The following is a 14041-nucleotide window of genomic DNA, read 5'->3' as shown; positions in this document are numbered from 1 at the left end:
CAGGGTCGTGTTCTACCCCCCTTTATATGGATTATTTTGATGGGCTTTGTCTTAAGGAGCACAGGAAAGGCAATGGGAGACCTCGGAATCAAATGGGTAGGAAAAATTTTCTTGGACATAGGTTTTGTCGATGATTTAAGCATCTTAGATGCAAAGTGTGAGCAAAATGAATGAACTTTTAGAGATTTCGCGAGTTCAGGGTGCTAGAATAGGTTTTAAATTAATGTTAAGAAGACTAAGTCACTAAGGCTAGGAATAAGTGAAGATGAAAAGGTGATGTTGGGTAACGAAAAGATCGATCAGGTAGGCAGCTTAACTTACCTTGGTAGTATTATTAGTAAAGATGGTGGGAGCAGTGAAGATGTTAAAAGTAGAATAGCCAAGGCTCAGGTTTTTTTTCACAGTTAAAAAAATTTGGAAGAATAGGAAGATAAGTCTGCAAACCAAGATTAGAATATTAGAAGCTACAGTGATGACGGTGGTCAAATATGGCTCTGAAGCATAGGGGCTCCGAAAAGTGGATGAAGATTTGCTAGATGCTTTCCAGAGAAATTGCTTACAGATTGTTTTGGGTACCCGGCTGACTGACCATATTTCAAACAATAGTCTGTACGAAAAATGTGGTTCAGTACTGCTCTCTAGGGCTATCCTGAAGGAAAGGTTAAGGTGGCTAAGCCACTCTTCGCGGATGAAAGATGACAGATTGCCGAAGATTGTTTTTTTCGGCCAACCCTCTAGGGCTAAACGGAAAGCAGGTCGTCCTCGTCTGATGTGGGAGGACGTCACAAAGAAATATTTAAAGGAAATAGGAACTTCCTGGGAAGGTGTAAAGAGGGAGGCTTTGAATAGATTGGGATGGAGGAGGAGCGTGCGTAGCTGTGTTGGCCTCAGGAGGCTTGGTGCTGCGGTGAGTTGTTAGTACTAGTAGTAGGGTATTCTTCAAACGATTCCACTAGAATTTAGCCCTGGATGTTCCTATTTGTTTTTAGCAGTTTTCATGCAGTGGTACAATTTGATCACATTTTAGATTGTTTTTTTCACACTCTGAGTTGAAATTTTCATAGCTGCGATCTTGCAGATAGAGTTTTATCATGGAAGAGGATATATTTAGGAAAGAGACAAAACTTTGAAAAATTGGTAAATTATTCAGAAAAAATAAGACGTAAAAAAAATTTCAGAAATGCTCTTCAATCTTAGGGACATAGATCTGAACATACATTCCCCTTCTTAACTACTACTTCTAATAAGTCGCTGCAGCACCAAGCCGCCTGAGGCCAAAACAGCTACGCCCGCTCCTCCTCCGTCCTAATCTATCCCCTTCTTAAGCTCCTGATTAATTCTTAATCAACTAAGTATAAATTTTGTATTGATAAAAACCTTTTTTTATATATAATTAACTGTTAATCATGCAAGTATAAATCAGCTTTATATTGATAAAAACCAAGAGAATATACCTTTTATGTGGCTTATAATTCTACCTTCCATATAAATAAAGCCGCGCTATAATAGAACTTGGAAATATTCTTTTTTCCACTTTGCCAGCGTGACAATATTCATTTTGAGCGAGGTTTTATAAAAAAGGATTAACATCCTAAGAGGGTTTACAGCCGTCTTTTATATTTTTTATTCATAGCTTTACTATGGATGAAAACAAATTCTACTTCCTGACACAAGTTTAGCTCCATAGTAGTAATAGCAGCAGCATTAGTAGTAACAACAGTCTTGTTTTTATTTACTAGTTTTGGACTTAAAATTTGGAAGTAGGAACTGATTATTAGTCATCTGCTGTATTTGCAGCAGGGTAATACAAAACTTCATGTGTAAGTATGAGTAACTAAAGTCTTAAAATTGTTATCGATGCTATAAGGAAGAAATAAAATATTCTTGGAATTTAAATCGCGAATTATATTGGAATCAAAGTGTTTATATAGAATTGGGATTAGAAGTGAAGTTTTGGCATCGTCTTATCACTGGTTCTCGTGTATAGGTTAAATAGTTTTCCAACAAGCAATGCATTTTCTGGGTTGTTGAAGTTTTTCTAGCGTCTTGAAATAGACCGCCAACAAAAAGAAAAAAAGATGAAAATATAAAAATGAAACTTCCTGACACCCTTTTGCAGCATTAACGATTTATTATACAATTTTTAGTGTTTTAGTGCATACTTAGATGCATAGAGATTTGAACTAGGAGCATGGGTAGATTAGCCTATATAAATACAAAATATTGCTTTTTAAGGTCTAAATTTTTCCAGCTTTTCTTTTGCAATGAAGCTTCTTTTGTCTATTATTGATTGTCTTTACCCTTTATATACAGATATGATAGTGTTTAGGAAGAAGGATATTTTGTGCCATATTGCAGTGTTTTTTTGTTTTTTTTTCAATTTGTCATTTGTTGCAATTAATAGTATATTTTTGACTATCATGGTAAGAAAACCGTGTGCCTGTAATGTCTAAGAGCGACAGTGCAGCAATTATTTAATATATTGGCCGCATCTACCTATTCCACGTTTGTTTTATTGCTTTTGTGAATGTATATTATTTGTAATTTCCTTTTTCTAGGTTTTTTTTTTATTACTTCTTGTGGTTTATCCTTTTCGTTCTGCTTTGTTTTGGTTGTCTTTGTGTCCGTTTTTTTTTATTCTTATTTGCTCTGAAGATACCTCGTTTAATACAGGTGAAACATTCGGTTTTTTCTCTTTTTTTAGCCTGTGACCTTTTTCCTTCCCAGAATTTTGTTGTTTGTTTTGTGTTAAGGTAATATATAATCTTAAAGAATGTCAGTTTTCTATGAAACAGTAAAATAGGTTTGTTTGTAAGACATGTTTTGCATGCTTACTAGACCCCGGCGCCGCGCCGGCGGATCGACCGAACGCCGCCGACATGAGGCCCGGTCGAACGCCGCCGAAGTGTCGTAAGGCCACTAGCAGGCCGCATGCACGCTGCCGCCGGCAGAGGCGGTGACGTTCGGTCGACTTTAAATTATTTCTACGGCAATTCTTTATTGCGTCAACCACGAAGTCGAAGCTTTTCCTTCTCGTGTGGTTTAGTATTTCGATTTTCCTGATTAGAAATCAAGCAGAGCTTGCACTATCCCTGAATTTTCGGGTATTTCCCGAAAAATCTATGCGTCACCCCCAAAAACAATTTGGTTCCCCGAATCCCCGAAAATCACGCAATCACGGTGCCACCCCTAGTGATTTATCACCAGTGACTTTCCCTGCCAAATATTACTTTGTATACCATAATTCTTCACTGCTCTCTTGTTCATTAATTTTCATCTCTTTTGTTACTTTGCATAAAAACCAGACAGATGCAATATGCTATTGCAAATATTGCAGTATGCATAGTTCTTCATATGTTGACAAAAAACGTATTGTCTTTATGAAATGAGATTAAATAATTTCAAATGCAGTTTCCCAATCGCTACTTCTTACATCATTCGTAGTCAAAAACTTTATTTTTAAGTTGAATAAAATTATAGAACGCATTCACTACTATACAGCTTCAGCCTTTTGTTGGATTTTGAAATTTACAGCTGACAGATTGTTTCTACAGCTGAATTGTAAGTTTGCAGATTTATTTTTGCTGTTTTTAGATAAGATTTTCTTAATTTTTAATACTCAATTATTGAACACCTGATATAAAATAAAATCTTATTTCTGCAACATTTTTACCCCCCCCCCCCCCCCCCAAAAAAAAAAACAGCCATCGTTTGAGACAAAATTTATCAATAGAGTAAGCTATGTACAAGGTTTGGGAATTAAAGATTGAACCGGAAGTTACCCCAAAATTATGATTCATAAATAAATTGTAAATTATTGCCTATAGGGGAGGGAGATAGGGGGTTATAATTTTTAAATGATAGTACCTATTTTTTTTCAAATTGAAAGCAGGGATACCAAAAAGATAATTTTTTACCTCATTTAAATTGGAGACAGAATAAAAGGATATTAAATTCCCTGGGAAACCATTGAACTATTTTAATAGACCCAGGGCCCCCCCCATTAGGACTTGTTCATTGTCTTGGGTATTTTGGGATTTCTCAAAGGCTACTGGCCTTATTTGGCTTTTGTGTGTGCTCCCTTTTAATTAGATTCTTTGGATATTATGGACTGCCATGGCAAATCTATCACTCAATTTCCCAAAAATTTGGGGTATATCTGAATAATTTCGACATTTTTGTTGTTGTCTTTGTACCTCTTTACTCATACCCTCAATTTTTTTTCAAGGAACACTAAGATGTTTAACGTTTTTTTGCGTGTTTTTTTGAACAATATATTGACCTTTTTAATTATTCTGTAAATTATTTTTATAATTAAAGCTTAGACGGTTTCCTATCAAGGGGGTAGCCAGCGGGGGGGCGTAGGGAGGTATTATATTTAAATGATAACAGCTCGAAATTTTATTTATTGAAATCACGGATCCCAAAAAGTAATTTTTTTTTTAATTTTAAGCAGAGACGGCATCCTATCAAGGTGGTATCCAGAGGGGGGAGGGGGGTATTGAGCTATCATATTTAAATGATAATACCTCGATTTTTTTTTTAAAGCAGGGGTGCCAATAAGTTAATTATTTTTTTTTTATTTAAAGCAGAGACGGGATCCTATAAATCTGACATCCAGAAGGTGGGCCTAAGGACTAACTATACTTAAGTGATAGTACCTTAAATTTTTTTTAGGAAGCAGGAATGCCAAAAATCTGAAAAGTTGACAAAATTAACAAGATTATCGTGTGTTATACTTGATGCCGCAATTGCATGGTTTGATCGTCCAAAGAGAATGGGACATACGTGTTAAATCCGGTTTTTTTTTTCCTATTGATAAAATGGATTTATTTTAAAAACATTCATTCATACGTATTAGATCGATGGACCATAAAAACAATTGGCGTGACGACAACGATATCGACATTTCCACCAAACGTTGCGCTCGAGTAACAATGGCGCCTTTGGTCCAGTACCCAAGTTACATTAAAAGGCCAGGTCATAATAAAAGCTTTCAATTTGGGAGGTTCAAGGATGAGGATATGACAGTTTTTTGACCTCAGGGTACTAGATACTGCAACGTTATTACGTATCTACAGTGGTTTAGAAAATTCGATCACCCCACAAATGATTACCAAAAATATGCACAAATGTAACATTTGGAATATTATAATACTTTTTTCAAAGCTTTGAAGAAAAGCAAAAAAGTCTAAAGACCCCTAACTACGCTTGAAAGCTATTTTAAAAAGAAACTCTTTGGAGATTTCCATGGAAATGACCATAGCAGAAGCTTTGAGCCTGGGTGGGGATCAAAAAGGAGTCTAAGTATTTTGACCAAAAGTGACTTATTGTTGCGACTCTCTTAAATTTGGTAATTCTTGTGAGCATTTGGATATCAAAGCTTAAACTCAATAACTGATACTAAGTGTCCTAACATTTTGGTTGGATTAAAAGTGACGAACTAGGATGAACATTTCAACATCTTCCTGGAGCTACTTCAGTCTGCATATTATTTCGTTTAACTACACTTAAAACGGATGAGCTTTTCATTTTTTACCTTAGAAAATAGCTGGCACTTCATTTTTCTTCATAGCCAATAAACTATTAAGTGTTTTTTGTTTCATTTTAATTGAAGTGTTCTCATCTGAAGTGTTCATCATGTATTTTTCAATTTGATAAATTTACTCTTTTTAGATACAGTTTATAATTTGACTGGTATTAGGTATTTATCAGTTTATAATTTGGAATGAATTCCCAAAAGAAAAAATGAATAATATCCAAAAGAGCAGCCAAAAGCGATAAAAAGCAGCAGTTCAGCCTTAGCCTATATGGCATATATTCTATAAAGAAGTAAAAAAAAAAAACTTTAAAATGCATTTTTTTTTAAATTGTAACTAAAAACCAGTTTTTAATACAAGAAGGCTTCTTAGGAATCCAAAAGAGCAAAAAAAAACAATCAATATCAAAGTCGCCCATTTCAACTGTTTTAAACGTGCCAAAACATATAGGCAAAGGGCATTGTGAAAAAATTAGGCTTCTAAGTTCAAAGTTATATTCAAAGTTTTTACCCAGATAACTGACGAATTTTGTGATACGGTATTTGAAGTTCTATATGGAGTAATGCTCGCTGAAAAAAAATACTAATTTTGATAATTATTTATGTTAAGAATACATAGCTAATAGATACTTCAACTACTCGTATTATGCATGGGTTCTGAAACGTCACAGCCATTTTGTTTCTGTCAGATTTCTACGTCTCTTAATAAATAACAAAGAAGACCAGTTTCTAGCCAGCAACTTGTTAATTTTTGTACTCTTAAATAGGCTCAAATCTATTGTAAATTTAAGCTGGGATTTGAGAAAGACTGATGAAAACATTAATTTTGGTGGTCAGCATTGATCCCGCCGGCGGCGCGCCACCGACATCTTACCGGCGGCGCGCCGCCGACATCTTACCGTCGGCGCGCCGCCGGCGTCTTACCGGCGGCGCGGCGCGGCATGCTGTTTTTTGCCCCGCCGCCGCCGGTCTTCCCTGATTGGCGCGGCGCCGGGGTCTAATGCTTACATTTACGTAAGTTGTGTTTAGATAGTTGCTATTCAGTCTCTGACCTGTTAATACCTATTTGTTCTTTTAAAAGGATAAAATCCCATTTTTGAACAAGTGTTGAAAAAGGCTTATATTCAGAATCAATTAGAGACTAAATGTATTTCGTCATTCGGCATCTGACCGGTGTACAATAGTTCATTTTTTTTTTAACATGGATAATGGATTAATATCGGCTATGTTTTGGACCAAGACTGTTTTGGGCTGAGCTAAGCAAAATGATAATGTTTTCGCATTCAGCTATGCTAAGTTTTATCCAATAAAATATTCGATCGGGGATTGATGATGAAGTTATTATTAGTCATGCAGTGGTATTTTTTCCTGAAAATATTCTCAAAGATGCTGAAATTGATTTGTGGGCAGAAATATATCCTAGTAGCAAAACAGCACCAAGGAGACAATGTGATAATGCCTCCGCTCGGCATGGGAAAGATATGATTGATATGCTTCGGAAGTGCGAAAATGAGGAGCTAACAGTGCCAACGTACATAATTATTTCACCAACTGAAGTGCCTGTAATTCCTGCTGTTGCTTATCATAAACTTGCTTCCAAAATTTGTGCTCTGGATACCCTTAACTTCATCAAAGAAAAGGTAACAGCCTATGATTTAAATTTTCCATCACTTCCCATTCCTTATGCTAGTACTCATATTGAAAGCACTGCCACCGTTATCATTTCAAAAGTGCATACCAAACTTGACGACCCTTCAAAACGGGCTCATGCTGTTAATAAAATCCCTGGCCATGAAGCTATTCACAGCATAAAGCCTTCTGGCGATAAGCTGTTTGTTCAGATTAGTCAATCTGCAGCAAAGATTTTCGGCGATGCGGTTCCTACCGTATTGAATAGCTGTGACGTCATGATGTTAGAAAAAAAATTTCATGGCATTGTTAAGGGGGTGCCCGCTAATTATGAGGCGATAATTTTTAAGGAATGTGAAGGTGTCATCGGCACTGAACGTTTGGGAAAATCCCTGGCCGTCAAAATTAACTTTGCTAATTCTACAGACCAGAGTAATCGCCCACAACTCAGGCTGAAGGGTGGTTGTGAATCATTCTGGGTCTCTGAATTCCTGTGCCCGCCCCATTGCTCTCATAATTGTCAATCTCCTAACCACATGAAAACCAAATGTGATAAGCCAACAAAATGCAGCCGCTTTGCCGGCTCTCATGTATCATCTCGTGATTCCCCTTGCGTTTTGATCCAAAGTGCGCTAATTGTGAGGGTAATCACGTATCGTATAGCCTAAAATGTCGTATTATGCGTGAAGTCCTGAGCAAACGTGTGATTCGGAAATGACTGTCGTATTGTCCGTCTCAATCTGCTCTTTTAATATTTATGGCACGAAAGATAAAGATGGCTCATTAAATCAAAAAATGAATGATTTTGACATTTTGTTCTTGCAAGAACATTTACTTCCCGCTATCTCCTTTAACTCTCTACGAAGAAGTAGCCACCATATTTTCTTTACTATCAATATCTGAAATACAAAATGCTGACCCTCCGGTGGCCTTGCATGGGCTATCAAACGATTTGCTACTCCCTTGTCACCTATCTTATTTCATCCCTCTGATAATATTATGGCAATACGACTGGGTCAGCTTGTATTTATTAATGTATATCTTCCCTGCGATCAGAAACGTCCAGCTTCAATTACTAAGTTTTCTAATGCCTGCTCATCCCTTAAAACTCTGTTATGCAATATTGAAAAGCATGGGTATCATTGGCTAATGATAGGTGACTTCAATTATGATGTTCATAGCTCCTCTACTCGTAGTACCCAAAGCTCTTAATTACAGTTATATTCCTAATAGTGGTACTGTGACCAATATTGATCATTGTATTTGCTCCGCCGATGTTCCCTGTCCTGTCGTTAATATTGACGAAGACGAACGTGATTTTGACCACCTTCCCCTTACTGTGAAATTAACCGCTGATCCGTCTAATCATCCTTGTGCTGCTAATAAAAAATGGTGTATGAAACGAGAGTGGAGCTAAGCCAATTGACCTTTATATATTTCTACCCTAACAGCTCTGTTATCCTGCGTCAAGATTCCTTTTAATCTACTGTGCACGAGTGTTTTTTCGCCACAAGCCAGAGTGCAACTGAATGTTTATTACCTTCACTCAGTTAAGTGCATGAAACAAGCTGAGAATGTGGTTGTTCCCCTTGTCCGGGTTAAAGTCCAATTTGGAAAGAAGACCCGGGTTTTAAAAACAACAAAAATCGTGCTAAACTCTGGCTTCGCATCTGGATTGCGTCTGGGCGGCCCTTGCGAGGCCAAGTGTTTGATATAAAGAGTAGGACAGAAGCGGAGTTTTAACGGTATCTTCGTTTGGTTCGATATAATGGTGCTGAGTTCCCTAAAAGGGCGGTACAATGGAAACAAGTCATTAATACGTCTAAATTTGATTCATTAGGGACCAGTGATGTTATCCCAGATTCGTCTTGGCGAATCTTACTCGTCTTGTAAGTTTGAGTATAGTGTTCATTATCATTTTCAGTGCTTAGTTTCTAAATTTGTGCCACTTAAAGTTCTGCAACGTCATGTTATACCCGTCTCAACTAAAAGTATTGTTAATTGTATGCTTAAACTTAAGTCTAAATCGAGAGATCCTGATGGGATTAGCGCTCACCATTTACGTTGTGATTGTCCGGCAGTAGTCGCTTAGCTCCAGTTACTTTTTTAGTTGTGTTTATGTTTGTCAATGGTGCCTGATTCCTTTCTTTGCGGAACGGTAACTTCGATTCTTAAACGCGGAAGAGACCCTTTTGATTGCAGTTCATATAGGCCCATCACTGTTGCTTGCAATATTAGTAAGGTTTTTATTTATGTTCTGCTCCCATATATTATTGAACTAACCGAGAAAGACTCAAAGCGATTTGGGTTTGAACCTCGTGTTGGGTGCCAACACGCACATAAGGTTTTAGTTTCAATTCTTTATGATTCTGAGTCTAAAGGGTACGAATTACTTATCTGCACTTTGGATTTTTCTAAACCCTTCGATAGAATTTGCCGTGCACAAATGTAACACTCTTTGTCAGAGTTTGGAGTAAACTCTTCGGTCATACATTTACTTCAAGTTTGGTAATAGTAATTCGTTTCCTTGTTTAAAATCTGGTACAAGGTACTGCGTTAATATACCAGTTCAATATGGAGTACGACAGGGTGGGGTGATATCACCTTATCTATTTAATGCTTGCATTCATAGTGTGTTATCAGGAATCAGGTCTGCGTATTTTTTTAATTCATCTGATGTGCCTTATATTGCGTATGCTGACGTCCTGCTAGTTTTAAGCTGGACCGCATCTATTTTGGCATTATCTTTGCAACGTATTTCTATGATGTTTCGGGATGTTGATCTCTTTATGAATGTTGATAAACGTGAATATTTAGTTTTCAATCCCAAATCATCAGCTCATAATTTGTCCTGTGGATCCTCAGTAATTCGCAATGTTACGAGTTTACGGTGGTTAGGAATTAGTATTTGTTCTACACTCACTTTTTTGCGACTTCAAGTTCTGAGAGATGTTAAAGAAAAGTTGAAGATCGGATATGCGAAAATTGTACCTAACCGTCGGAAATATTCACGCCTAGCTTTAGCTAAAATGTATTCCACACATGTGACCATTCTGTCTTGTTTATAAGTGGAATGTATTCGTTACTGAATAAGAATGATTTGCGCCAGATCCGTACCGCTTATTTTAGATATTGCAAATTTTTACTGTACCTTCCCAATTTATATCGTAATACGCGTTTTATTGAGAAGTATGGTGCTACCGACATTATCCAATCGTTTGAATTGCTTAGTACTAATTTAACAAGACATACCTTTGTCTCCCTAGGCCCAAACCATAATATTACCCGTGTGTTTTTGTCAGTGATTAAGGTTTAAGTTATCTTAGTTTCTGTGTATTTGATTTTTTTTTTTTTTTTTTTTTTTATTGTACTTTACTCCGCTTGTTTTGTATAAAAGTGGGCTATAAATAAATTATTATTATTATTATTATATGTTATATATTATGTTTATATATCTTAGTAGGATAAGCTAGTAAGGTTGTTCGAATGTTTAGTAAGTTTGAATGTTTCAGTGCCCAAAAGTGCAGAAGGAAGCACAGCGGTTCGAGTGGTGGACATTTTAACAAAAAGTCGAACGTTAATTCGTGGTCTGCGAGGTGTTATTCGAGACCTATCTTTCTCGTTTCATGTAACTAGGACGATGTTAGCGATCGTTGATGAGCAAGGAACTCTTTTTGTTACTGAAATACTGAGATCTTCTGGTGATGAAGCGAATGATCTTAAGTGAGTGTTTTTACTTTTAAGCTGTTTTTTCGTAGAGTGAGAGGATAAATTGTCAAGTTCGTCATGTTTCTAAGGTCTCATCCAAGCCAGTTACTTCTGGTTGGGAGTCAATAGCTGAACTGGACATATAACTTTCTCGTTTAATAGTAAAACTGCACTCTTTCTCAGTTTCATATTCTTCTATTAGTTCTTCTTCTTCTTCATCCTCTTTTTTTTCACCTTCCTATTTACATATGAATTACAATTAAATTATATAGATGAATTGCAATGCTGTATTCATCCGGTCGAAATGTAAAATTTTTGTTCTCTCTCGTCTATAATCTTCATTTTTTTTTTGTACTTGGTATTTTTTTTTTTGTAGGAAGGCGTATGGGGATCTAATGCAATTTAAAAGAACCTACTTATTATACTGATTCTGAATATTTAAAATTCATTCTGTTTTACTTTGCGAATAAAAAGTTATGTTAACGTTTATACTGAAGGCCTAGTTATTTGATGAGGTGTCTGGCTTTATCATCTTAGTGCAAATATTAATTTTATATTTCTAAATATAAAAATAAATAGAAAATATAAAAAAATAAATAAATATCTAAATAATTTTTATAATTTAAAAATACGAATTTTAAAAGGCAAATTCGATGAAACGAATTACAAACTAAACTTAGAAAATATACTAAAGCCAAATGGGAATGTTTTAGATTTTTCAATTGGAGGTTAGGGTTTGACTTTATATATATTGTCATCTTAGTTCAAATATCAATTTCTTATGCAAACAACAGAGGAGCTGCCTTTAGGGTGGCCGGCGTTTACCCCTCCGGTATATACCCCCCCCCCCCCGGAAAATACTCCCCGGAAAATAACCCCTTGGAAAATACCCCCTCCCCCCGTGGAATATAAAGCTTTCCAAATTTGAGAATTTTATTTGAGTTTTATTTTTTTATTTCCGTAGGGGGAAGGAATTTTGGTACTTGTGTATTACGCCACTCACTCAAGTTTACGCTGTGTAAAATTTGAGAACACGTCGTTTTTTTTTTATTTTATTCGTTACTTTAGAAATAAATTTGTGGTATAGATTTGCACATTGGGGGGGGGGGGTAAGCATAGCGGGTCTGCATACAAAACGTGTTTGGTACAATTATTCTGCATATTAGATAGATAGACAAATAAGTGTATTTTAAAGCCAAATGTACGGCCCTTCCCCCGGGAACTATGGGGGATTAAGTCATCCTCAAAGACATATATATTAAATTTTCGACTATGCTGAACAAAATGGCTATCTCAAAATTTTGATTGGGTAACCTCGGGAAAAAAAAATTACCGTGGGAGAGGGCCAAATTGCCCTCCAATTTTTTTGTCGCTTAGAAAGGGCACTAGAACTTTTAATTCCCATTCAAATCAGCCTTCTCATGATATTCTAGGACTACTGGATCGATGCGATCACCCCTGAGAAAAAACAAATAAACAAACAAATAAATACGCATCCGTGATCTTTCTTCTGACAAAAAATACAAAATTCAACATTTTTGCAGATAGGAGCTTGAAACATCTATAATAGGGTTTTCTGTTGCGCTTAATCTTGTGGTTGGATTTTCATTAAGATTATATCACTTTTGAGGGGTGTTTCCCACTTTTTTCGAAAATAAGGCAAATTTTTTCAGGCGCGTAACTTTCGACGGGTTCGATTCAACTTGCTAAAACTTATACATTTGAAATCAGCACAAAGATCTGGTTCTTTTGATATATCTACTGGCCTCAAAATTCCGTATTTTAGAGTTTCGGTTGCTATTGAGCTGGGTCGCTTCTTACTTACAGTTCGTTACCACGAACTGTTTGATCGCTGATCAAAGTTTATGTTATTTATGCCTTTCATTTATGTTATTTCACTGTGTTCATGGCCGTATATTAGGCTTTAAAATTCACTTGTTTGTCTATCTAATATGCAGAATAATTGTACCAAACACATTTTGCATGCAGACCCGCTATGCTTACCCTCCCCCCCTAATGTGCAAATATAGCGTAAACTATTTCTAAAGTAAAGAAGAAACTAACAAAAAAAAACGGTTTGTTCTTGAGTTTTACACAGCGTAAACTCGAGTGAGTGGCGCATAATACACAAGTACAAGAATTTCTTCCCCCTACGGAAATTAAAAAAACAAAACTCAAATAAAATTCTCAAATTTGGAAAGCCTTATTTTCCACTGGGGGCTTTTCGGGGGGGGGGGGGGGTAAACGCCTAGAACAGCCTTTAGATGCCTCTGAGTCTTTTTTTTTCTAGACTTTACATCTTTGGTCACTTTTTTTGTTGAATTATTAAAATAATAACACCATATAAATTTTTTTCTAGTATTATCATCTTGAGTAGTAAAAATTCGACACTGTCTAATAGTCATACAATTTATTTTGACCTACGCATTTCGTAGCTGTGTGCAAGATAGTAAAAAAATAAACGAACAAAAAAGCTTGTTTTGTGTGTCATTTCGATAAACAACAATGGCACAAAACATAATATATTCCTCTTTTTTAGTTCTGTTAAAAAAGCTTCTTATTGCTCTAATTAAACGAACATAGTGTTTGAGGAGTCGTTCTTAAAGAATTGGGACAGAATTCAAACTTTAACGTAAAGAGCGAGATGTTGAGGATTTGAAGGACTCGACCTACACACTCCAAACGTGTCAACCTACACACTCCAAACGGTTCCATTGTAACTGAACCCAAAGCAACTTAACCACTGTAACTGAACCACCGTGGAATTGAACCACTGTGCAACTGAACCCCCGTACAACTGAATCCTCGTGCTACTGAACACTCATGCAACTGAACCCCCTTTAACTGAACCCTTGTGCAACTCAACCCCATTTAACTAAATCCCCGTGTAACTGAACCACCATGTAACTGAACCACCGTGCAACTGAACCACCGTGTAACTGAACCCTCGTGCAATTCAACCACCGTGCTATTGGGTAAAATACAAGATAGAATCTTTACATGTTCAACCTTGTTGGAATTGTTTGTTTTTTTAAGTCTTTATATAAATTACTGTCAAGATGATTTATCAAAATGCTGTTTTGTTTTCACAGAAACAAAGAAAATCGGATGTGATAAACTCTTAAATCCAGACTTATTTCTCTTTTTTATGTCTGTTAATGGGGA

At 36.2% G+C, this 14041-nt stretch overlaps 1 protein-coding gene across 2 annotated transcripts in view; it reads left to right on the top strand.

The window, feature by feature from the left end:
- Ge-1 (Enhancer of mRNA-decapping protein 4 homolog Ge-1) overlaps positions 1 to 14041 on the top strand; it is a 79786-nt gene that overhangs the window by 26695 nt on the left and 39050 nt on the right. For both annotated transcript variants that reach the window (XM_089100807.1, XM_089100808.1), the window contains one exon: positions 10681 to 10891. In XM_089100807.1, the coding sequence (XP_088956933.1) occupies positions 10681 to 10891 (211 nt within the window). The remainder of the gene's footprint in view (positions 1 to 10680; positions 10892 to 14041) is intronic.

Source organism: Artemia sp. Qi Xiang Cuo, chromosome 14 (genome assembly GCF_049724085.1).
Source record: "Artemia sp. Qi Xiang Cuo chromosome 14, ASM4972408v1, whole genome shotgun sequence".
Lineage (NCBI taxonomy): Eukaryota > Metazoa > Arthropoda > Branchiopoda > Anostraca > Artemiidae > Artemia > Artemia sp. Qi Xiang Cuo.
Note: the sequence above shows the minus strand (reverse complement) of the source record. Positions and strands in the feature narration are given on the sequence as shown.